General features: G+C 49.7%; 1 protein-coding gene across 1 annotated transcript in view; it reads right to left on the bottom strand.

Annotated features, from left to right (window-relative positions):
* SLIT3 (slit guidance ligand 3) overlaps positions 1-22,343 on the bottom strand; it is a 637,958-nt gene that overhangs the window by 13,435 nt on the left and 602,180 nt on the right. The window contains exons 28-32 of the mRNA XM_008015258.3: positions 21,903-22,042; positions 18,253-18,346; positions 12,557-12,694; positions 11,259-11,499; positions 9,524-9,654 (exon numbers count right to left, since the gene is read on the bottom strand). Of these exons, the coding sequence (XP_008013449.3) occupies positions 9,524-9,654; positions 11,259-11,499; positions 12,557-12,694; positions 18,253-18,346; positions 21,903-22,042 (744 nt within the window). The remainder of the gene's footprint in view (positions 1-9,523; positions 9,655-11,258; positions 11,500-12,556; positions 12,695-18,252; positions 18,347-21,902; positions 22,043-22,343) is intronic.

Here is a 22,343-nt window from a genome sequence, read left to right as displayed (position 1 = left end):
TAAGGCACCAAAGTTGGTAAATGATAGAGCAAGGATTTGAACTGCCGTCCAGGTCAAATGTCGCTAATCTGAAAATCTCCAAAAGCTCACACTTTTTGAGTGCCCACATGAGGCTTGAAGGAAATGCTCATTGGAGGATTTTGGATTTCAGATTTTCAGATTAGAGATGCTGAACCAGCATAATGCAAGTATTCAACACTTTGGGTTCCAAAAGTTTTGGTTATGGGATATTCACTTTTTTTTTTTGAGATGTAGTCTCACTCTGTCACCCAGGCTGGAGTGCAGTGGCACGATCGTGGCTCACTGCAACCTCCGCCTCCTGGGTTCAAGCAATTCTCCTGCTCAGCCTCCTAAGTAGCTGGGATTACAAGCTCGTGCCACCACACACAGCTAATTTCATGTTTTTAGTAGAGATGGGGTTTTTACCATGTTGGCCAGGCTGGTCTTGAACTCCTGACCTCAAGTGATCCACTCGCCTCAGCCTCCCAAACTGCTGGGATTATAGGCATGAACCACCATGCCCGGCTGGTTATGGGATATTCAGTCCGCACATCCCACTTCCTCATGCTGCCTCTAACAGGGCCAGCAGCCACTCACCGAGGGCCCAGATGAGCCAGACGTGGTGGTGCTAAGTGGTTCACTTACTTGAACCTTACAAAAATTCTATGAAGTGGGTGCCAGATATTCTGTTTCACAGATGAAGACACCAAGGCCCAGAGAGGTTAAGTGATTTACCCGAGGTCACCCAGCTAGTACAGGCAAGAGACAGAATTTGTAGGCAACACTTTTGTCTCCCAAATTCTGCTCTTTCCAGCGCTCTACCCTCAGCAGGGGCTGGGAGGGAACAGTGGTGGGACATGATGGGAGTTGGGGAATGTGACACCTCTTCCTTCCCTGAAGCTCTCTGAGGAGTAGACTGAGCTCTGTCTTATCTATTCAGGTATCAGGGATACATAAGGAGGCTCCCTCTCTCCTTGAATTCTCCCTGACAAATCCCTGTTGGCTCCAACAAGAGGATCCCGGCAGGGGGTGGCACTGATTATCTAGGCAGGCAGAGGACCGTTTCAGTGACTCACTCAGATTTAGAAATTTCAGCAGCCAAAAAGGCAAGAGAAATGCTTGGGAGAAGACAGGCGAAATTGGGGTATAGTGAAGAAAACAGTCCATTCTAGCCCCTTACTGCTGGATGGAACCATAACCAATCATAGGAACAGAGCATCCCAGTCTCAGTTGCCTCCTCTGTGAAAGGGGAATCATAACCTCACAGAACTATCATGATGTTCAAATTAGAGAGGGTACATGAAAGTGCTTTGTCACCAGGCATGGTGGCATGTGCCCGTATCACTAGCTCCTTGACAAGCTGGGAGGTTGAGGCAGGAAGACCACTTGAGCCTAGGTGTTCGAGTTCAGCCTGGGAAACAGCACAACCCCTATTTCTTAAAAAACAAAAAAGCACTTTGTCAAGTACTGGGAAAATGTGAGCAGTTATTTTAGTGTTATTTAGAAGACTAACAAGGACCATTGCCTGCAAAGCTAGTAATCCCCGCTCTAGTGCTGATCCCTGGGAGAAGGTGATGGCAGAGGACACGCAGGAGCCCAGGACCCACTCAAATCCATTGGGAAATTTCTCCTCCCACTCATTCATCCAATATCCACCCATCCATTCAACCACCCATGCTTCCTTCCCATCTATTCTACCTGTTCACCCATCCACCCTCCTCTCCATCCATCCACCTAGCCATCTCTCCACCCACCCACCTACTCATTTATCTACCCTCTTCATTCATTCCATCACATCCATCCATCCTTCATCTACCCTTCATCCGCCCACCCACCAAGTGTCTGCTATGGGCCACCTCGTCCTGGGTGCTGTGGATCAGTGACAGGGAAGTTAGGGTAACTGCACTCACAAAACTTCCATTCCACTTTCCTTAGCCTTTCCTGTGAATCAAATGACAATGTATCAATGTAAGGTCTAGCCAAGAGATAGGATAGTGGGAGGTGGAGTGGTGGGTAAAAGAGTCCACCGAGGAATCTGGTTTTGTGATGGGGATCCAAAAAGCCCTATGAAGGTAGAGCTATTTCTGTTTCAGAAGCCTCCAGCTGCTCCAAGTTGCAAGCTGAGGGCAACGCAGAGGCCTGTGATCCTATGGATGGGCTGGTAAAAGCAGGAAGGGGAGGGACGAGGGCCCCGTGCAGAGACCATAAACTTGTGACCTTGAACCCTCACACAGTTTTCTAACAACACATGCAAAAATATGCAGGTGTATCCCACAGCGTCCTAGAAATAGATGCTATTTGGATGCAAATGAGCTCACCACCCTGGAGGTGTGTCAACAGATGCTGGGCAGCCACCTGTCAGAAAGGGAGCTGTCAAGAGGCTGCAGCTCAGGCATTCCCTTCCAACATTACGATTCAGGGAGTCAGGGCAGCTGTTTTCCCATTATAGACACACACACCACCTGCTCCTGCCTGGCAGCTGGCTCCAGGCCCGACTCTTTCTCCCCTTCCTGCCATCCCAGGTGCTGGTGTGTGGCCTCCAGGGGTACCCGGCCTGGAGACAGTGGTCTGGCAGAAGTCACAGATCAGAGTGGGCTGTGTGGTCACTGGCTTCTGCCCTAGACAGAGTGCTGGGTTCTGCAGTACCCCAGCGCTGGGCTTCCTGGAGGGCCTCATCTCATGCCCACATGGGAGAGTCCTACGTAGGCTCCAGGTATAGCCTTCAGCCAGGTCATGCTTTGTGGAGAGAGATCTGGAATCACACTGGGTCTGTCAGCTGAGGGACCCTGGGGAAGTCACACCACTTCTGTAAGCCCCTGTTTCTGCTTCTATTCAATGAGTTTTATATTCATTTTACAACATTGGGTTTTTTTTTGGTTGTTGTTTTTAGTAAGAGACAGGGTCTTACTCTGTTGCCCAGGATGGATGCAGTGGTGCAATCGTTGCTCACTGCAGCCTTGAACTCCCAGCTCAAGTGATCCTCCCGCCTTGGCCTCCCAAAGTGCTGGGGTTACAGGTCACTGCACCTGGCCTACACTGCATTTTGTTTGTTTTTGTTGTTGTTTTTTTTGAGATGGAGTCTCGCTCTGTCACCCAGGCTGGAGTACATTGGCGTGATCTCAGCTCACTGCAACCTCCACCTCCCTGGTTCAAGCAATTTTCCTGCCTCAGCCTCCCAAGTAGTTGGGATTACAGGTGCCCACCACCATCCCCGGCTAATTTTTGTATTTTTAGTAGAGACGCGGTTTCGCCATGTTGGCCAGGCTGTTCTTGAACTCCTGACCTCAAGTGATCCTCCTGCCTCGACCTCCCAAAGTGTTGGGATTATAGGCGTGAGCCACCATGCCTGGCCCTACACTGGTTTTAATGGGCAGTACGTGGCCACCGACACCTAGCAAGTGCTCAGTGAAAGGTGGAAATGATGACTCCTCGACCTTACTCTGGGCTTGCTGGAGCTGGGTGTGGCAGCTAGTGGGGTGGGGGGGTAGGTTCGTGAGCCCTGGAAGAGCCTGCCTACGGATTTCACAACCTTACAGCCACCCAGGGCTTTGAGTCTCTATACTCCCACTGGCTCATTCCCATTTCTGAGGAGGGGACTCTTGTGAGTCCCATTTTAGGGAAGGAAGCTAAGTAACCTGATGGAGGCCACACTGCTAAGAAGTGCTGGAACTGAGGTTCCAAGTCAGGATTGCTTCCAAATCCAAACCTCCCACAACGTTATCTATGCCAGTAGGTCCTCATGGGTTAACAGGTCTCTTCTTCCTGGCACCTTTTAACCAGGTCTCTTGGATATAATGGCTGAAGCCAGTGTTTTTCAAACTGGGTCCCTGGAGGTTTAGGGTAGGCAGTGCTAAAGGCTCTGGCTTTTTACCAGCATCCTTAAGTCAGGATTCCTCCATTTCTACTTGCCTTAAAAAAAAAAAAAAAAAATCATGGCTGGGCACAGTGGCTCACACCTGTAATCCCAGCATTTTGGGATTACATCCTTGAATTCTCCCTGACAAATCCCTGTTGAGGATTTGGGAGGCCAAGGTGGGCAGATTACGAGCTCAAGAGTTCAAGACCAGCCTGGCCAACATAGTGAAACCCCGTCTCTACTAAAAATACAAAAAAGTAGCCAGGCGTGGTAGCGGGTGCCTGTAGTCCCAGCTACTCGGGAGGCTGAGGCAGGAGAATCACCTGAACCCAGGAGGTGGAGGTTGCAGTGAGTCAAGATTGCACCACTGCACTCCAGCCCAGGCAAGAGAGCGAGACTCTGTCTCAAAAAAATAAATAAATAAATAAATAAATCATTAAATCTTAGCCTTTGAAAAAAAATAATGGGAAAATGGCTTTACTGTGACAAAAGTCGAGAAAAAAATGGAAAAAACAGTAACAGTAAAAACAGTAACAACCTAAGGTTCACGCTAAAAGAAATATAGTGATCCCAAGCCCCAGTAATTAGTCTCCTGGAGAGATATCTAAGGATTTCAGGGCAGAGAAGGGGGCTCTGAGGGTCTTCCTTATTATCTGCTGGGCCAGACTGAACTGGTGCCAAGTGGGAGGTGGAGAGCTCTGGAGTCGTCAGGGTGGGGTTGGATGCATCCTGCCTGGAATTGGCATGACCACAGGCATTGGCCAGAGTGGCCTGTGGCCTTTTTGCCTTTGCTCTTATTTATTTATTTTTGAGATCGGGTCTTGTTCTCTCACACCCAGGCTGCAGTGCAGTGGTGCAATCACAGCTCACTGCAGCCTTGACCTCCAGGGTTCAAGTGATCCTCCTGCCTCAGCCTCTCAAGTAGCTAGGACCATATGTGTATACTACTATGCTTGGGTAATTTTTTAGTTTTTGCATAGATGGAGTCTCACTGTGTTGCCCAGGATACCCTCAAACTGGGCTCAGGCGATCCTCCTGCCTTGGCTTCCAAGAATGCTGGGGTTACAGGCATGAGCCACCATGCCTGGCTTTCTTTTGCTTTTAATGATAATGGTGGATACGTGTTAATCTCCTAGTAGAGGCCAGGCATTGTGCTACCCTATGCTAAGCAGTTCACTTGTATTCCTTTATTTAACCCTAACAACCCCCAGGAAGGAGGCACACTGTTTCCTCCATTTTTCAAATAAGAGACTTAAGGCTCAGAGACTTAAGGTGCTCAGGCTGAAGTCTTAAGGGACTTGAGGGAGGGAAGGTTTGTTATTCCTCTAGGTGCTGCTTGCTCTAACCTGAATGCTGAGTCGTGACCACTAGGTGGCGATAGAACCTCACAGTAACAAAGAGTTCCTGGGATTTCGGGTAGGCAGCAAGCAGAGACCTCAGGCCCCACTGCAGCAACCCCCTACTCCTGTAGCACAGCCTACACTCTCTCTTGGCTCTGTCCTTCATGTCCCGGAGCCTGCACGGTGGAGAGCTGGTTTGGATGGAAAACTGACCTGGATTTAAATCCTAGTTCTGCCACTTACTAGGCTTCTAACATGACACTTCTCATGCCTAAAACAGGAGTGAGGATCCAATGAGACAAAGACCTTGGCAGTGGATAGGATTGTAGAAATCAAGACTCAAGAGCACGCACTGCGTTGCATTCAAAGAGCACACCCACGCGGTGTTTTAAAGTGGTTAACATTCAAAAACTTAGATATCTAACATAGAAACCCCGCTGGTCCCGCTTCTCTTGATAATCTGCATTCCCGCATGGCAGCGTCTGCTGGAGCTGAGGCCAGCCACTCCTCTGGATGGGGCTCCAGCCTCCAGGCTACTGCAGCCCCCACCACTTCTTATGGGGACTACAGCCCATTTTCCCCATGTCTGTTACCTATGTGGTCATTCGGCCTTGCTGGCACTTGAGTCTGGCCTTCTCACAAGTCTCAGTGCCAAGGAATAGTGAAGTCTGTCCCCATTCTGGGCCAAGGAGGGGCTCAGGTGGGCTTTTCTGTATATTTGCCCTGGGGCCTGGAATAGAATCTTCATGTTCCCTCGTCACCATTTGTGATTACGGCTGTGCAGATGAATAACATCGGGCATGGACAGAATGGAGACCATGGAATCTAGCCTGCAGGTCCCTGCTGGGAACCCAGGCTGCCGTCCTCACTCTGAAGCTGGTCAGTGGGCCTTAGTGGGCCAAAAGCTGCCAACTCCCCTGATTAGAACAGCTTTGGTTGGGCTCCCTGGCTCTGGCCCTGAGGCCAAGGTGGCCTTCCTGGGTGGCTAGAGGTTATTGCACTGATGCTGAGGAAGAGATCTCATTTTTTGTGACTGAACTGGCCTCCTGGTCCCCTCAGCTGCTGGTCAGCTCAGCCTGTGCCCTCCATTAACCCGAGCCCTCCCATGTGACTTCCATGCAGGCTGATGGGGCCTCCTCCTCCCCAGGGCTTCCTTGCTGCTCAGCCTGAGAAAATGCTTTTGAGGCACAGGTCATGTCTCAGCTCAAACACCACCTCCTCCTCCCAGGTCCTCCAAACAAAAATATTTGTTCCTGGTGGGCACAGTGGCTCACGTCTGTAATCCCAGCACTTTGGGAGGCCAAGGCGGGCAGACTGCTTCAGCCCAGGAGTTCAAGACCAGCCTGAGCAACATGACAAAACCCTGTCTCTTCCAGAAAAAAAAACCAAAATTACATGTTGTGATGCACACCTGTAGTCCCAGCTACTCAGGAGGCTGAGGGAGGAGGATCACTTGAGGCTGGGAGGTGGAGGTTGCAGGGAGCTGTGATCATGCCACTGCACTCCAACCTGGGTGACACAGTGAGACACTGTCTCCAAAAAAACCCAAAAAACAAAAAAATCTTTGCTTCATCCTTGGTGTTCCTGTAGCATGACCCCAGGGTCTCCAGTGAGCATGAGCTGATTCTGCTGTGCAGCCACTGCTTGTTGATATGTGTGTCTTCCTCCCTGGACTGTGTGTGTTTAGCTCTGTGGCCCCTGCACTTTACCTAGCCCAGGGTCTGGCCCAAACGTGGGGCCTGACAGATGTGGAATGAGTGAGAGTGTACTACTGGGAACAGAAACAGGGCTGCCTCAGGGAAAATGTTCGGAAGCAAAACCATTTTAATATGGAATTGCTAGAGCCTTAGGCCCCTGAGGATTGTAAACTGAATGAAGGATACTAAAGATCTGTTACAGGCTCAGCATGAAGATCTAGGCCAGGAGTGCCAGGGCATCCTTAGCTGGGTTTCCCCACGGCTAAGACAGAGCCTGGTGTCTCTCCAGGGCCACCTACCTGCTCCAACTCACGGCTCCCTGACAGCAGCTTCTGGACAGCAACTCTCTGACCTTCCATTTCATAACTCAGCACAGTGCTGCGACACTCCTACCAGCCACACCAGCCCTTTACCAAATCACCAGCCCTGACGGCTAACGTTAGCAGAGGGCAAAGGCTGGGCTCTGCTTGGGAGGGCCCCCAGCTCAGGGCAGGGCTCAGCTGCTTCTGGAAACCTGGCTTTAACCTTCTGTCCTCGACATGTCTGTGTAAAGGCTTAATTTGCCAAGCACTTCCTCCAGTGTTATTTCAACCCTCAGTGACTGCCCTACGAGGTATATCCTGCTATTGCTCACATTACAAATGGGAAGGGGGAGGGGGGTAAACTGAGGCACAAAGAGGCTGAATCACTTGTTCACATCTGGATTCATGCGATAGCAAATGCTTCACAGGCTGCCCTGGCCCTGCCTCTTTGGCTCTCTGTCCTCGCCACTTGGCCAGGACCCATGGCTCCAGGGACACAGATTAGGCGGTCCAGGCTCTAGGGAGACCACTAGGGTGAGCTCTTTCTTCTGGTGTCCACTGTGCCCAACTGTCCTAACCTGCCTGGTCTTTATCCACCTTCCACCGGGAGCCTCCTGCTCTGGTCAACACTCTTTTCCTTGCCCCTCGTCTGTCTTTGCCGACCTCCCGGCATGGCTCGTCCACCTGTTCTCTCTGCTCTCACAAGTTCTTCCCTTTCTTCGAGGCCCAACTCAGACCGCTCCTTCTGCAGGAAGATTTCCTGTGGAAACTGGTGTTTCTTAGACGTGTGCATTAGAATCACCTGGAAGGTTCTCTGAAGCACAGGTGTGTTGGGGCCAAGCCCTAGGGTTTTGGATTCAGTAGTTCTGGGGTAGAGTCTGAAAGTCTGTATTTCTATCATGTCTGCAGGTGATGCTGGTGCTGCTGCCTCGGGGACCACACTTTGAGAACCACTGGTTTTAACCAATGGCTTTCAAATTGGGTTTGTTGGATCATTTATCAGGGGCCTTGACAACAGCGTGTGTGGAGGGGGATCTTTGCTTCAACCCTGCAGGGTGGTTTTGCTTCTAAGTATGTATGATTCTTAAGTTCAACATAAGATTTTAATGGAAGAAAAGATTTAGTTAGCAGGGAAAAAAAAAGTCTGAAAGTTGCTGCTCTTCACCAATCCCTGTGAAATGTGCTCTTGCCTCTGACGGGACAGTGTGGCCTCTCTTTTGTACTGTGTCTTCCCTAAGATTTGGCTCTCCTTCTACTGGTAGTTTGACATGATTTTAGGTGTAACACAGACATTTTTAACTTTTAGTAGTCATTCTTATAACTATTATAAAAATATAACTAAAATAATTTTTATTGTAATATTTAGTATTTAACATATCCAACTAGCATATCTGTGATTCCCCAGATGATCATTCCTGAAGGAGCAGCTATATGCAAAAAGTGAGTGGTTGGCTGGGTGCAGTGGCTCACACCTGTAATCCCAGCACTTTGGGAGGCTGAGGTGGGTGGATCACCTGAGGTCAGGAGTTCAAGAGCAGCCTGGCCAACATGGTGAAAACCCATCTCTACTAAAAATAGAAAAATTAGCCAGGCATAGTGGCATGAATCTGTAATTAATTCTAGTTACTAGGGAGGCTGAGGCAGGAGAATCACTTGAATCTGGGAGACAGAGGTTGCAGTGAGCCGAGATTGCTCCGTTGCACTCCAGCCTGGGCAAGAGAACAAGACTCCATCTCAAAAAAAAAAAAAAAAAAAAAAAGTGAGCAGTCGCAAGTTGCTGTAAGGCAGCATCTGAGGTGAAAGTCCAGCTGCTACACCTGTCACACACAAGCCAGGGTGGCTGCTGGAGAGGCTGAAGTTTAGGAAAAGCTGCCCTTCAGAACGGTTTGAAAGTCACCTAAGGGGTGGCCCTGCTCCCTCAGTGCCCTTGAGTTTCTTCCCCTTGAGTTGCATGCTAATTGTCCCCTGTTGTCTTTCTTAAACTAATGAAAGATTAAGATGACATTTCGAAAAGGGCACCTCATTAAGCAGCCTTGTCCCCACTGCAGTGCGCACTCCCGCACAGTAGCTAGCTGCCTGTTTATCTTATGGTGATGAGGTGTCACCTCTCCTCCGCGGGCCTGCCTTCCTCTGCCTCTTCCTCCGACACGCCTTTCTCCCTCCCACCCGCCACTCGGCGAGGAGGAAGTGTGTGTGCGCGCATGTGCATGGTAGGGGCGGGGAGAAGGGACACCCAAGTTCTCCTGAATCCCCCTTCTGAGTTGCAGGCCCAGAGGCAGAAGGATATGGGGGAACACACAGTGGGTCAGGAAGGAGAGAGGCCCTTACCTGTACACTGTGGTTGGAGGGGAACTCAGGCTGTCATAGACCAGCCGCACGTGACCCTGGTACAGCTCCAGTGCCAGGGGGTCATTGTCTCCTTTGTAGAGAAGGATGCCGTTGTCCTTGTCAGTGGCCACCTGGAGAAAGCAGCCAGGGTGTGTTAGTAAGGGCTTACCTGAGACTGAACCTCCCCTGCCCATCTCACAGAGCCCTCTTCCAGGCAGCAGCTTCTGAATCTGTGCTGCATCTAAATTCACGTGCATCTTTCCTCCTCCGTCTAGTCAGTAAATCCCCAGAAGGTAAGGCCTCGACTTACACCTCAGCAAGTGCTGACTGAACAAACCAGTTCAACACATTTTTACTGAGTGCCTACTGTGCACCACTATGTTCATATATTTATGTATGTCAGGAGGCCCGAACTCTAATCTGCCCTCTCCCTCTGTTGCATAACGTGATCCCGCCCAAGTTTAGGCCCTTCTTTAGTTTCTCTGTATAAAGTAGAATAATAAGGCTCTTTTTGTTGTTGTTGTTTTTGTTTTTGAGGCGGAATCTTGGCCCAGGCTAGAGTGCAATGGCACAGTCTTGGCTCACTGCAGTCTCTGCTTCCTGGGTTCAAGCATTTCTAGTGCCTCAGTCTCCTGAGTAGCTGGGACTACAGGTGCATACCACCATACCCTGCTAATTTTTGTATTTTTAGTAGAGACGGGATTTCACCATGTTGACCAGGCTGGTCTTGAACTCCCAACCTAAAGTGATTCACCTGCCTTGGCCTCCCAAAGCACTGGGATTACAGGCGTGAGCCACTGCGCCTGGCTAATAAGAGTTATAAAGAAAATGCTAACAATGATAATTAATTCAGTGTTTGCTAGGAACCAGGCACTATGCTAATAGTCATCTGGGGAATTAAAAAAAAAAAAAAAATTCCAGTGTCTCGACTTCACCCCAGAACTTGCGGATGTGGCCCAGGCAAATATAATTTTATTATTTATTTATTTATTTATTTATTTATTTATTTATTTTTTGAGACAGAGTCCTGCCCTGTTGCCCAGGCTGGAGTGCAGTGGCATGACCTTGGCTTACTGCAACCTCTGCCTCCCAGGTTCAAGTGATTCTCATGTCTCAGCCTCCCAATATCTGGGGTTACAGGCATGCACCACCACGCCCTGCTAATTTTTGTATTTTTAGTAGGACTGGGTTTCACCATGTTGACCAGGTTGGTCTCGAACTCCTGACCTCAAGTGATCCACCTGCCTCAGCCTCCCCAAGTGTTGGGATTACAGGCGTGAACCACCACACCTGGCTGAAGATAATTTAAGAAGTTCTCGAGGTGATTCTAAAGTATTGCCAAGGCTGAAAATTGCTGGTTTCAGAAGTTGCACTCATAGCCAGTCACCCGGAATGAGATTCTTGGATTAGTGGATGGGCCTCAGACAAGGGGTTTTGTCTGTCTTGAACTGAATCCCAATTCCGCAGCACAGCGTCTGGCGTACAATATTTGAATGCATATTTTCTGGAGGATTGAGTGAATGAGGCTGGAAGTGGGGGCTGCAGTTTGCAGCAAGAGCTGGTCAGGAGTTATCTATAGAACTCTCTGGATGAGTTGGTCCAGGTGTCTTCAAGCTGAGTGTTGTCCCTGATGGTGCTTTACTGCTAAGATGGGGCATTCCAGCAATTTTCTGAACAAATCAGAGCTTGGGGACATGTTGAGGTCCTTCCAAGGGCAGGGCAGGGTGGGACACACCTGTAGGGAGATGTTGGCCTGAGGTCGGACCTTGGCAGAGGCCAGTTCCACATAGGAGTCCTTGCCCACGAAGTTGACGGTGATAAGCTTCTCGCATCTGGGGCCGGCGAAGCCTGGTGGGCAGCGGCAGGTGGGCTCCTGCTGCACCACGATGCACTGGGCCCCGTTCTGGCACTCATATTGGTCGCACGGGCTGGTCTGCAGCAGGACCATGGGTGGCGGGTGCTCGCAGAAGGGTCCACTGGAAGGCGGGAGAGAATGCGGAGGGAGATAGGAGAATGGCCAAGAGGAGACAATCACAGTTACTCAGGCCAAAGAACCTTGAGCAGAGAGGTAGAGTGAGATGGGAAATAACACTAGTTCTAGGGGCTACTTCCAGCCCTGCCACTAACCGGGGCAAGATCTTTTCCTTCTCTAAGTCCCACATTTCCCATTTTTAAGAGAGTTGGGGTAGCCATGGTGGCATGAGCCTGTAATCCCAGTTACAGGGGCAGATCGCTCAAGCACAGGAGTGCGAGTTCAGCCTGCGGAACAGAGCAAGACTCTGGCTCCAAGAAATAAAATCATGGAGTTGGACTAGAGTAGAGGTCCCTAAATTTCAGTGTCATCAGAATTGCCTGGGGGTGATTTCTTAAAAGAGCACATTCCCACCCTTGGAAAGATGAATGGACAAACAAAATGTGGCTCATCCGTCCAATGGAACATTGTTCAGCAGTAAAAACAAAGGGAATTCTGACATACCCGACAGCATGGATGAATCTTGAGAACATGATATACTAAGTGAAATAAGCCCGATAAAGGACAAATGCTGTGTGTGGCCATTTAGATAAAGCATCTAGAGTAGCCAAATTCATAGCAACAGAAGTAGAATAGAGGTTACCACTGAGGAACCATCATGTTTATTCTCCAGCCTAGAAAGAAGATTCTGGTCAGTATGGCCATGTGGCTACCTCCACCCTGTAAGCTGGGCTTCGAAAGTTGGTGGCATCTTCCATTAGTTGGAATCCTACCCAAGCATGACAGACATTACATGAGCTGAACCTAAGCCCGGCTTTCATGTGGAGTTGCCACAAGTAGCTCTTCTCCCATCTACAATGTGGGATCACCAATACCTGCTCTATTTCCCTCATGTGGACATGTAAGGACTGCAAAGGTGTCAGGGGAATAAAGGCATCACCCAGAACCAGGGCTACGGCCACCTGGGCCTGAGTCTCCACCCTGGCCACCTTAGCCAGTCAGCCCCAGCCCCTGCCACCTGGCCCAGGCTGTCTCTTTCCTGAGGTGCCCTGCTGCCTTACCTGAAGCCCTGGGGGCAGGTGCATGTGTAGCCATTGATTGTGTCCATGCACTGGGCCCCATGGCGGCACTTGTGGGCCACACAGTCATCATTGTCTGTCTCACAGAGCTTCCCGCTGTAGCCAGGGACACACTCGCACCTGGAACACAGGCAGAGGCAAGGCTGTTCCTCAAGGCAGGGCCAGCTTCCAGGCAGTCACTCTCCAGCCACCCTCAGCAGATGACTGCTCCCCATCTCTTCTATCTACCTAAGTTCCTTTGGGATCTGCAAAGCCTGGCCCCACAGCAGGTTTCCCTGGTGGCCCATGGCCTTTGTTCCATTCATGGTGGGGTGAGTCTTATATTCCAGAGCCAGGGTGAGGAACACAGGGGTGGACTCATCCAGCTTTTGGCTTGGATCTGCCACTTCCTACATGAAACTGATGTTCAGTTTGGTCCTTCCTTTGGGTCAGGCACTGTGGTATGCCCCTTTCTCTGAGTTCTCATTGAGGCCTCCCAGGACCCTGTAAGGGAGGGTCTACCATACTCCATCGTAAGGAAGGAACCAGAGGGCAGAGAGCACTGCAGGCACTTCCCTGAGGATCCCCATACCCCCCATCAAGTGATAATACTTAGTTCACACTTGCGTGTCAGAAACTGTTCTAAGTGGATCAGTCACTCATTACCTCTCTGTGTTTCAATTTCTTCATCTTTAAATGCAATTGATAAATAACTCCACCTTTTATGGTTGCTTTAAAAATGATATGATATGCTTTGTGTAGTGCATTAAACATTAAGTAAATATTCAACATGACATGTAGAAGATGATATGATACTGTTTGCACTCTGAGATTCAGACCAGGATGAGAAAGGCAAAAATCTCTTCTGCCTTAATAAGTGGCTCATATTACCTGGGCAAGAGGATGGGAACACCTGCTCCACCCACCCCAGGCCCTGCACACCAATCTGGCCCTTCCTAAAAGAGTGGTGCGTCAGCAACTCCATTATCGCCCCTTCTAGACAAGGTTTAAAACCTGGCCAGAGGAAGCCACCTTGGCTAAAACCTGGTCTGCTTGAGTGTGGGCCAGAAACATGTATCTCTGGGCTCCTCTGTCTGGGGCAACATTCGGGCAACATTCATCCGAAATCCCACCATAGAAACACACCCGAAGGCACCGAGGGGCTGAGTCACAGAGGCTTAGGTGCACCCACAGGCACATATAAGCAAATGATTACTGGGGCTTCTGCCTTCTGCAAAGCCTGTGTACCTTTGTGGGCCCAACAGCTGAATTCTAGTGGGCAGAGTAAAAACAATAGCCACAACCTATCCAAGTCAGAGGTGGCGGCGGCATGGCAGAAGGAGGCGACACAGGCAGGGAGGTGAGAGCAGAGGGAGCGAGCTCTCTGGGAGGTGAGGGCGGAGGGAGCGAGCTCTCTGAACTCTTAGGCTATCTGAAAAGCAGCCCCATTGGAGAATCAGGGCAAAGGGATGGTCCTCCCTCATCCTCGTCCTCCCTCTCCTCTTTAGGAATGGATAGAAGTGGTGTGGAATCCACATGTGGCGACCCCATTGGCTTTGGGGTTGGCAGAGCATCGTTGGGGTTGGCAGAGCATGACGCAGGCTGTAGGTTCATAGGTAGGTAAGACACAGAGCGGGTGACGTGTCCTTGACTGGAACAAGTGCCAGAAACTGAGGACTTACGGGCCTAGGCTCAAAAATTGAAATCCGCTAAGATCTGACCAATTCATCTTTACTTGACTGGCAAATTTGAAATACGTAACCTATTGCTGCACTAGAAGTACAAACTTACATGTTCAACCAGAGTCTTTTAAGGAAACACATGGAGAATGCCTTCGAGGGGCATGTGCTCAATATAGCACCATGTATACTTCTGCTACTGTGTCAAACTTGGCCCAGGTAGGCATCCGTGTGTCTCCTGAATTCTAAAAAGTAGTCTTAGAGCAACTTAAGCTATTTGACTTTCTCCAAGGCAACGATAGCTGGCCAATACTTACAGCATAAAATCCAGTATTTTAAGCCTGGACTTCGAGGCTACTGGTGAGGTCTTTATTAGGAATTAGGGAAGCTATTCTCACTCTCAGACTAAGCAGTGGAGGTCTGGAGGCAAATGTGTTAACCTCCTTCTTCTTTTAAAATGCTGCAGCCCTCTCCATACCAGCAAGTCTCAAACTTTAATGAGCATACAAAACACCCAGGGATCTTGTTAAAATGTGTCTTCCAATTCAGGGAGTCTGGGTGGGGCCTGGGAACTAGCATTCCTAACAAATGCCCATGTGATGCTGATCCTGCTGGTTCAAGAATCTCTGGTAGCAAGGACCTATATAATATTTCTCCATCAACTAAACAGAGGCAGCTGGTGCTATAACCTGCATTCCCTGTTGTTCTCAAATGCTTGCCTTTATCTTTCTTCCAGTTAAAGTGTAAAGTTTATGTATTTTAATATGTGTTGGGTCTATTGATTCTGCACAAGGGGGAGTAACCGAGTGCTGTCCTTGGTTCCAGGACATCTGGAGTCTCTGGATTTAGCTGAGAAATCAGTCAGGCCCAGACTGATTCACAGCTCCATCCCTTTATATGTGTGTGCAAAGGTGGCTTATGTCACTCCAGTGAGCCTCATAAAATGTGAATGAGTTTCTACGTTCTAAGATTGTTGGATGTCGGATAATACACCTTGCCTGACAAATAAGAAGTTAGCAGTACATGCTAGTCATTGTGATCTTTCTTTTGGCTATTGTTATTTTCAGTATTATGGACAGGTAGTATCTGCCCTTCATTGAGATCTCATTGAGGGAGGGAACGTACAAGGAGAACTCCAAGGATAAACATCTTCACACTTGGGCAAAGGTCACCCTGACTGTGTATCTCTTTGGCTAATATCCCTATAGGCTGCCACAGGATATGAGCTGTTTGGTGATGGGAGATAAGGGAGATAAAATGATAAAATGTTGCACTGGAAGAATTTTTGATTTAAACACATTTTAATGAAAACCTAACATTATTGAGCTGGCCTGTAGACCTTCTCAAGATAATGACGTCACATATAAATACAATATCTCAAGATTATGAAAGCTAGACTGATTTCGTTCTTTCCTATATTGTCCTAGAACTCAAGGGACTTTGGTTACAATAGAGGTTTCTAGGAATAAGTTCTGGGGATCATAAAAACCGGGCAGTGTTAGCTCTCCAGCACTCCAACCCCACACCTGCACCCTTGACCATGTCTTTTTTTTTTTTTTGAGACAGAGTCTTGCTCTGTCACCCACGCTGGAGTGCAGTGGTGCGATCTCCGCTCACTGCAACCCCTGCTTCCTGGGTTCAAGCGATTCTCCTGCCTCAGCCTCCTGAGTAGCTGGGATTACAGGTGTGCGCCACCACACCTGGCTAATATTTGTATTTTCAGTAGAGACGGGGTTTCACCATGTTGACCAGGGTAACCCCTAGACCACTTCTGACCAGCGCTGGTGCAAGCCTGTGTCCTCTGAGCTTGCTGTCCACTCAACCAAGAGGCAATTTATCTCCTCTCCATGGGCAGATCCTCATTCCCTGCCCCTTCCCGGGCATGCCCAAAGCACGCTGCTTGCCAGTCTGGCCTGCTCTGCTTTGGGTTCACATTTGCATTTACACATCTCTTCCCACCCCTTACCCCTTCATTCTTCCCTGTCCCCTCACAGTATCCCATACTTGGTTAAAGATCAGCAGTAAACTGAAGTCAAATCTGGGGGTGGAAGTAGACGGGGAGGTCCTGTGAGGCATCTCTCACCCTTGTACTCAGGTAACTCGACCGCCTAAAAGTCCCCCTGGCATATCTGACGGGGCACAGGGCAGATGAGGTAGGTAGGAATGGGGTAGACACATGGAAGGGCTGAAGCTTCATTTGGTCTCACTGAGCAAAACCAGAGCCTCTTGGCATTTTCCCTGGTGATGAGCTCTAGGCTTGTGATGTGAAAATAGAAAAGGGAGACATAAGAAAAGACATGCTCATGTCTGCCTCTCACCCTTACTTACTCGCTTCTTCTTTCCCCAGTGGGGTCATCCTTCCTTCTTTCAACCCATCCAAATTCCACCCACCCTCAAGGGTCACCCACATTCCGTTCCTAAAGGGGTGGGGCTGCTTCTCTCCTCCAGCAGGCTCTTCCTTCCTTAGAACCCCAGCAACACAGCCCGAATCGTGGGGCCTAGAACTTTCTTCTTTCCTAAATATTTACTCAGTGTCAAATCTTCCTCTCCTAGGTCCATGGCAAGGGCCTTGAGGACAGGAATTAAAACCATCTTCCAATCTCCACTACATTGCACACAATCAAGATCTGTGGTCTGATGGGTGGGCTGGGGAGCAACAACTAGAACTCCTGCTTCTTAGATTCTAAGATTCTAAGAGCTTACAAGTTCAAGTTTCAGAGATTCTCTAATTCTAAATTTCTAAGATTCTGTGATTGGACTTTCTGAGATCTTGGGGTTCCCTGAAGTCCTAAGTTTTACTGTTTAGACTCATAGTTGCAAACACTCCCAGAGTCTGAGAACTCTCTGCCCTGTGACTGAGAACAGGACAGACTCTGGGTGATGACAGCTCCTGGACCCATTGAGACCTAGAGCATGAGCTTCTGCCCCCCAGAGGCTGGAGATGCCACTGGTGGGCATTCTCCTTAAAGACTTGTCAGCACAGGCATGGAGCTCTGGGCCCAGGGCCCTCATCCCTAGGGGAGGCTCTGTAAGGTCATTTATGGGGTCTGCTAAGGGAACATCCTGGGGTCTCTCCAGTTGCCTTGGACTGACTGTTTTCCAAAACCCTGACTCCTTGGTGCTAGTGGCTTCCCTCTGGTGTTAGAGATTGCTGGGGAGAAGAAGGAGGCAGCTGTGTGCAGAAGGCAGGACTGGGGTCGGGAAGAATGTTTTTGGCCACAGAGTTCTGGGATCTCCCTCTTGATGTCAGAAAACCCCCAGTCTCAAAGGTCTCATGATCTTCTCCAGAAGAGGCAGTGGCAAAAGTTTTCATGAAGGAAGGTGAAAGGAAGAGGTGAGTACAGGGCCTGGGAGGGATTTCCCAGGGGTGCCATTGGATCCTCAGCCTCAAGAGCTGGATGGCTTTCTCCTGAGGCAGCCTCTCCATCCACCCTGAGGGCCGCTCACATGCTCCCCTGGCTCCTATTGGCTCTGCTGCTTGCCATGGAGACAGCTCCGCCAGTGGCCATGCTGCTGGACCACAGTGCTCCTGTCCCCTTCCCCTGCAACAGGTGCATAAGCTGAAAAACTTGCTGCAGACTGGAGGGGCAGCATACTGTGAAGGCCGCACATGGAGAAGGTGACCAAATACGCTTTAGACTCTGCTTCCCCAGTGGAATTGCTCTACTTCTTTAGCTCTGGAAAGGAGGGATATGCTGAGAGCACTGGGAAGTTGGTGGGAGAGGAGAGGCAAGGAAGAAGGTGCAGGGAAGAGAAAGAGTGGATCTTTCTCTGTCTGTCTCTCTCTCTCCCTACCTACCTGTCTATCTACAGAGACTTAGAGACGCCCACAGAAAGACAGAGGCACGCATAGGGAAACAGAGACTGAGAGAATTAGATCATGGCTGAATCAGAGACACAGAGAGGCACATGACAGAGAGAGAGAGAGCATGCAGAGAGACCAGAGACTGCCTAAAACCTAGACTGTTAGAGGCAGAGTTTTCATGGACTCTGTGCTGGGGGCACGAAGCCAGGTCTTACCTGAATCCTTTGTCCAGGGGGATGCACTTGGCCTCATGCTGACAGAGGTTCAGCTCAGGCACACAGTGGTCGATCACCTCGTCGCAGAGCTCACCTGGCACGGATGGGGGAGATAGCTCAGGCCTCAGGCAGGGTAGGCATACCCTGGCCAGAAGATCAGAGTATTGGGGGGGATATCCTGGCCAGAAGATCAGACTCATCTAGCCCCCGGTCAGGTGGGCATGGACGTCAGGAGTCCTGCCTTCTCACTCCTTGTGTATCCTCCTGCACCTCTGCCTTGGTTTCTTTGGCAGTGACCATGGGAAGATTCCAGGTGTCCGCCTGGACACTGTCCTAGTAACACTGTCCTAGCATCACCATTTGGCTGTTTTACTTGATCTTTCAAGGGCAGGGGCAGGTGCAGCTGAGAGCACAGGATGCCTGGTCCTGACTTTGGGCCATGCTTATTCATTTGTTTTATTCATTCCACACTTATTTACTGAGCACCTCCTGTGTGGCAGGCCCTGTGCCAGGTGCTGGGGACACAACAGTGGCCAGGTCCTGTCCTACCCACAGCTTATTTGGGAAGGTCTACAAATAAGCAGGCAATTACAACACAGACTTGTAGGTGTGAACAGAAGGGCAAACTTTGTGGAAGCACCAGGGGGACCCATAGCCTCCCCCAGGAGGTCAGAGGAGGCTTTAGAGACACAGACAAGGCTTAGCAGCCCAGTTCACCTGTTATAGATAAGTAAGCCCCTTGGATTTTTCAGGGAAGGAATATGAAAGGAATTTGAAGTTCTGGTCTCTAGACACATTGCCTTTGAAGTCTGCAGTGCTACAAAATACCTAATGGATCATAAATACCCAGGGATGGCCCTTGCAGATAAGCCCCGAAAAGCTTACACCACCTGAAAATGTGTTTTAGGAATGTGGGGGAGGGTGGTAAGGCAGAACAGCAGCTCCCAAGCAACACCAGCTTTTAAGATCTGAGTTTTGGGTTTCCTCAAATTCCACTTGGTCAAGCCAGATGGAGAATGATCTAAGAGAGGGAAAGGTCTAACCATGAACATTCTCTCCAGGAGTGGAGTGGGAGCAGGGCGGGCTCCTGCTCCCAGGGTGTAGGCAGGTAGGTCGAGAGGGCTGGCTGCAGGGTAATGAATAACAGACAGCCCCTAAGTCTGTTCTTTGCTGTGGGGGGGACAGGCTGACTCCAACCATGTCCTGGGAGGGAGCACTGAACGCCTCCCTCTCCAAATTTTGCCTTCAGCCTCTCAAAAGCACAGAGGGCACTGTGTTCCTGAGAAGCCTCCTCTTTCTTCCTTGTCATCTGGAGAGACCCAGAGAAGCAGACAAGCGTCTGTGTGGGACTTGCACATTTTCCGGGACAGAGCAAACCACCAAGCCTCATTCTGTACCTGGGTTTCCTGGGAATGAATTCTGGTTGACACTTCCTAGCTGCTTGACCTTGACGTTGGCAGTTGTGGACATTAAATGAGATTATACAAGCACTCACTGTCAGGACCAAAGTGCAACAAATCAGCAGTGCACCCTGGTCAACAGCAGACACCAGGTAGGCCTCAACTGAGGCAGGAAACCACTTCATCAATGCCTCCTCAGTGTCCTCCTGCTGCCCATCTGCCTGCTCGAAATTCAGTTCAAGCCCCTCCCCTGCCACGAAGCCTTTGTTAGAGCCCCACTGCCGTCTCCATTTTCACTACTGGGATTTCTGTCATCTCTCTTCCGGCACTAAGCTGATTCTTCTTGACCAATGACTCTATACAGTGATTCTTCTCATGGACCAGAAGCCCCTGTGGCTGAGGGCATACCTTAGACTTCTTGGTCTCTCTAAGTGGCTAATTTAGTAGTCTGTATACAGTAGGTGCACAGTAAGTGTTGCCTGTTGCTAATGCAACTCTTGGCTACAATTCCACTCTCAGAAGATGAAAGACGGAAGGGGAGGTAACCCCTCAGCAGTTTTCTTTTCTTTTCTTTTCTTTTCTTTTTTGAGACAGTTTTGTTCTGTCTCCCAGGCAGGAGTGCAGTGGCAGGATCTCAGCTCACAGCAATTCTGCCTCCTGGATTCAAGAGATTCTCCTGCCTCAGCTTCCCAAGTAGCTGGGATTACAGGTGTCCACCACCATGCCCAGCTAATTTTTGTATTTTTAGTAGAGCTGGGGTTTCACCATGTTGGCCAGGCTGGTCTCAAACGCCTGATCTCAGGTGATCTGCCTGCCTTGGCCTCCCAAAGTGCTGGGATTACAGGTGTGAGCCACCACACCCGGTCCCCACAGCAGATTTCCATACACTCTTCCAGCACAGAAGCTTGTCTGGGGTCCTAGGAAGCCCAGGATTATTACAGCAAGTGGTTTTCTCAATTGGTGGTGGTACGTTCCTGCAGTTTCAAGAGTGTGCGTGCTTGGGGATAGTGTCTGTTGGGCTGGAGGCTTGATAAAGGTATGGGCTATGAGGGATAATGGGAGCCATTTGGCTTCCTTCTCTGCCATCTTTAGGGATGCTTCTATTCATCTTCCACAGCTTCCCACCACCCACTTTACTCCTGACATAAAAGCCTAGTTCCAGTAGTCCAGGGCATGGGAGTCCCTGAGCTTCCCCCTCTTCATTTTCTCCTTGCCTTAGGCTGGTATTTCCTAAAAGTGCTTCTTGCAACACAAGATCTCTGGGCTGGGAATAGTGTTCAAGGGTGGGGTAAGGGGAAAGCTCTGAGATCAAATACGTTTGGGAACTGCTGGGTTAAACAAACAAACAGCTTTCTTTAAAGCAGGAATTTTCAGAACCTCTAATATGCTAATTTGTATCATGGTACACCAAGAAGAAGGTTATTATTATATGCAGTACTTCCCAAACTTCTTGTCTCATGGGGACTTTTCCTCAAATTCATGCAATTCCAGTCTGGGATATGCTACTTTTGGTTGATCTCATAACAAAGCGGGCTGTGTTTGCACCAAAATTGGTAGCATTTTGCTTCACAATCTAATGATATATTTAACTGCCCTATTTAGGGGCTATTAATGTAGGAAAATAAAGGTACTGTGTTTGGGGCATGGGTGGGTGGAAAGATCTTCCTGAGGAATGATCTCTTGTGGGAGCCTTCCTGGATTCTCTGGCTGCGTTAGGTTTCTCCTCTGTGATCCCACACCCCCAGGGCTTGTAGATGTTATGTTCTCTTTCTAATGAATCCACGCCTCTGTCCACCAGACTATAAACTTCTTATGAGAAGGAACTCTGTCTTGGTCATTTTTGTATCCCTAGCTCCCAGCTGAGTGCCTGGAAAATGTGGATTTCAAGAGATGGTTGACTAGACCTGAAGGAAGCATAAACACAATGCAAGCACCTCTCTGCCAGCCTCAAACACCACTGGGTCTACAGGGGCCCTAAAGGAGGGAAAGGCCAGCAATGAGATGAACAGCAGCTAAAGAGCCTGGGACTCTGTTTCAAGTGGGAAGGAGGAGTGATTTGCTGGTGGCTGGTGGTGGAGGAGACGGAGAAGCAAACAGGCCTTTGGGGAGCCCCTCCTGGCATAGCACGGTCTTGGGGTCCTAGTCTCTGTCCTCAGGCAGAGAGGAGGAGAGTCCCTGGAAGAAGTTAAGAAAATGGTATTCTAGCGACACCCCTCCACCCAGCCATACACGCAATCATGAGATCCTTACCCGTGTAGTTAGGCGGGCAGACACACACGTAGTTGTTGATCCCATCCACGCAGGTGGCATTGTTTTCGCAGTCATTGTCCTCACAGTCGTCTGGGTTGATCTCACACCGCTGCCCCTCAAAACCCAGAGGGCAGGAGCAGCTTTGGGATGTGTGGGGTGAGGAACAGGGGAGTCAGGGGTGAGGGAGAGAGGGGTTGGAGTGGCAGAGAGGAAGACCGGGTGGGAAATACAATTAGTTTCTCCTTCAGATGAAGGTCTGAGAAAGCACTTTGGACACATGAGACCTTGGGGCCCTGAGCAGGAAGACGCTGAGGAGCCTAAAAGCTCATTTCATCCAACCCCATCTCTAGGCAATGTTCTGTCTCCCCTGGCCCATGCTGGCTGCCTCGCTCCAGGGCTACTGTCCGCCGACAAGGCCGGTGTCATCACTCCCCCAGCTGG

This window comes from Chlorocebus sabaeus, chromosome 23 (assembly GCF_047675955.1).
Source record: "Chlorocebus sabaeus isolate Y175 chromosome 23, mChlSab1.0.hap1, whole genome shotgun sequence".
Taxonomy (NCBI): domain Eukaryota; kingdom Metazoa; phylum Chordata; class Mammalia; order Primates; family Cercopithecidae; genus Chlorocebus; species Chlorocebus sabaeus.
Note: the sequence above shows the minus strand (reverse complement) of the source record. Positions and strands in the feature narration are given on the sequence as shown.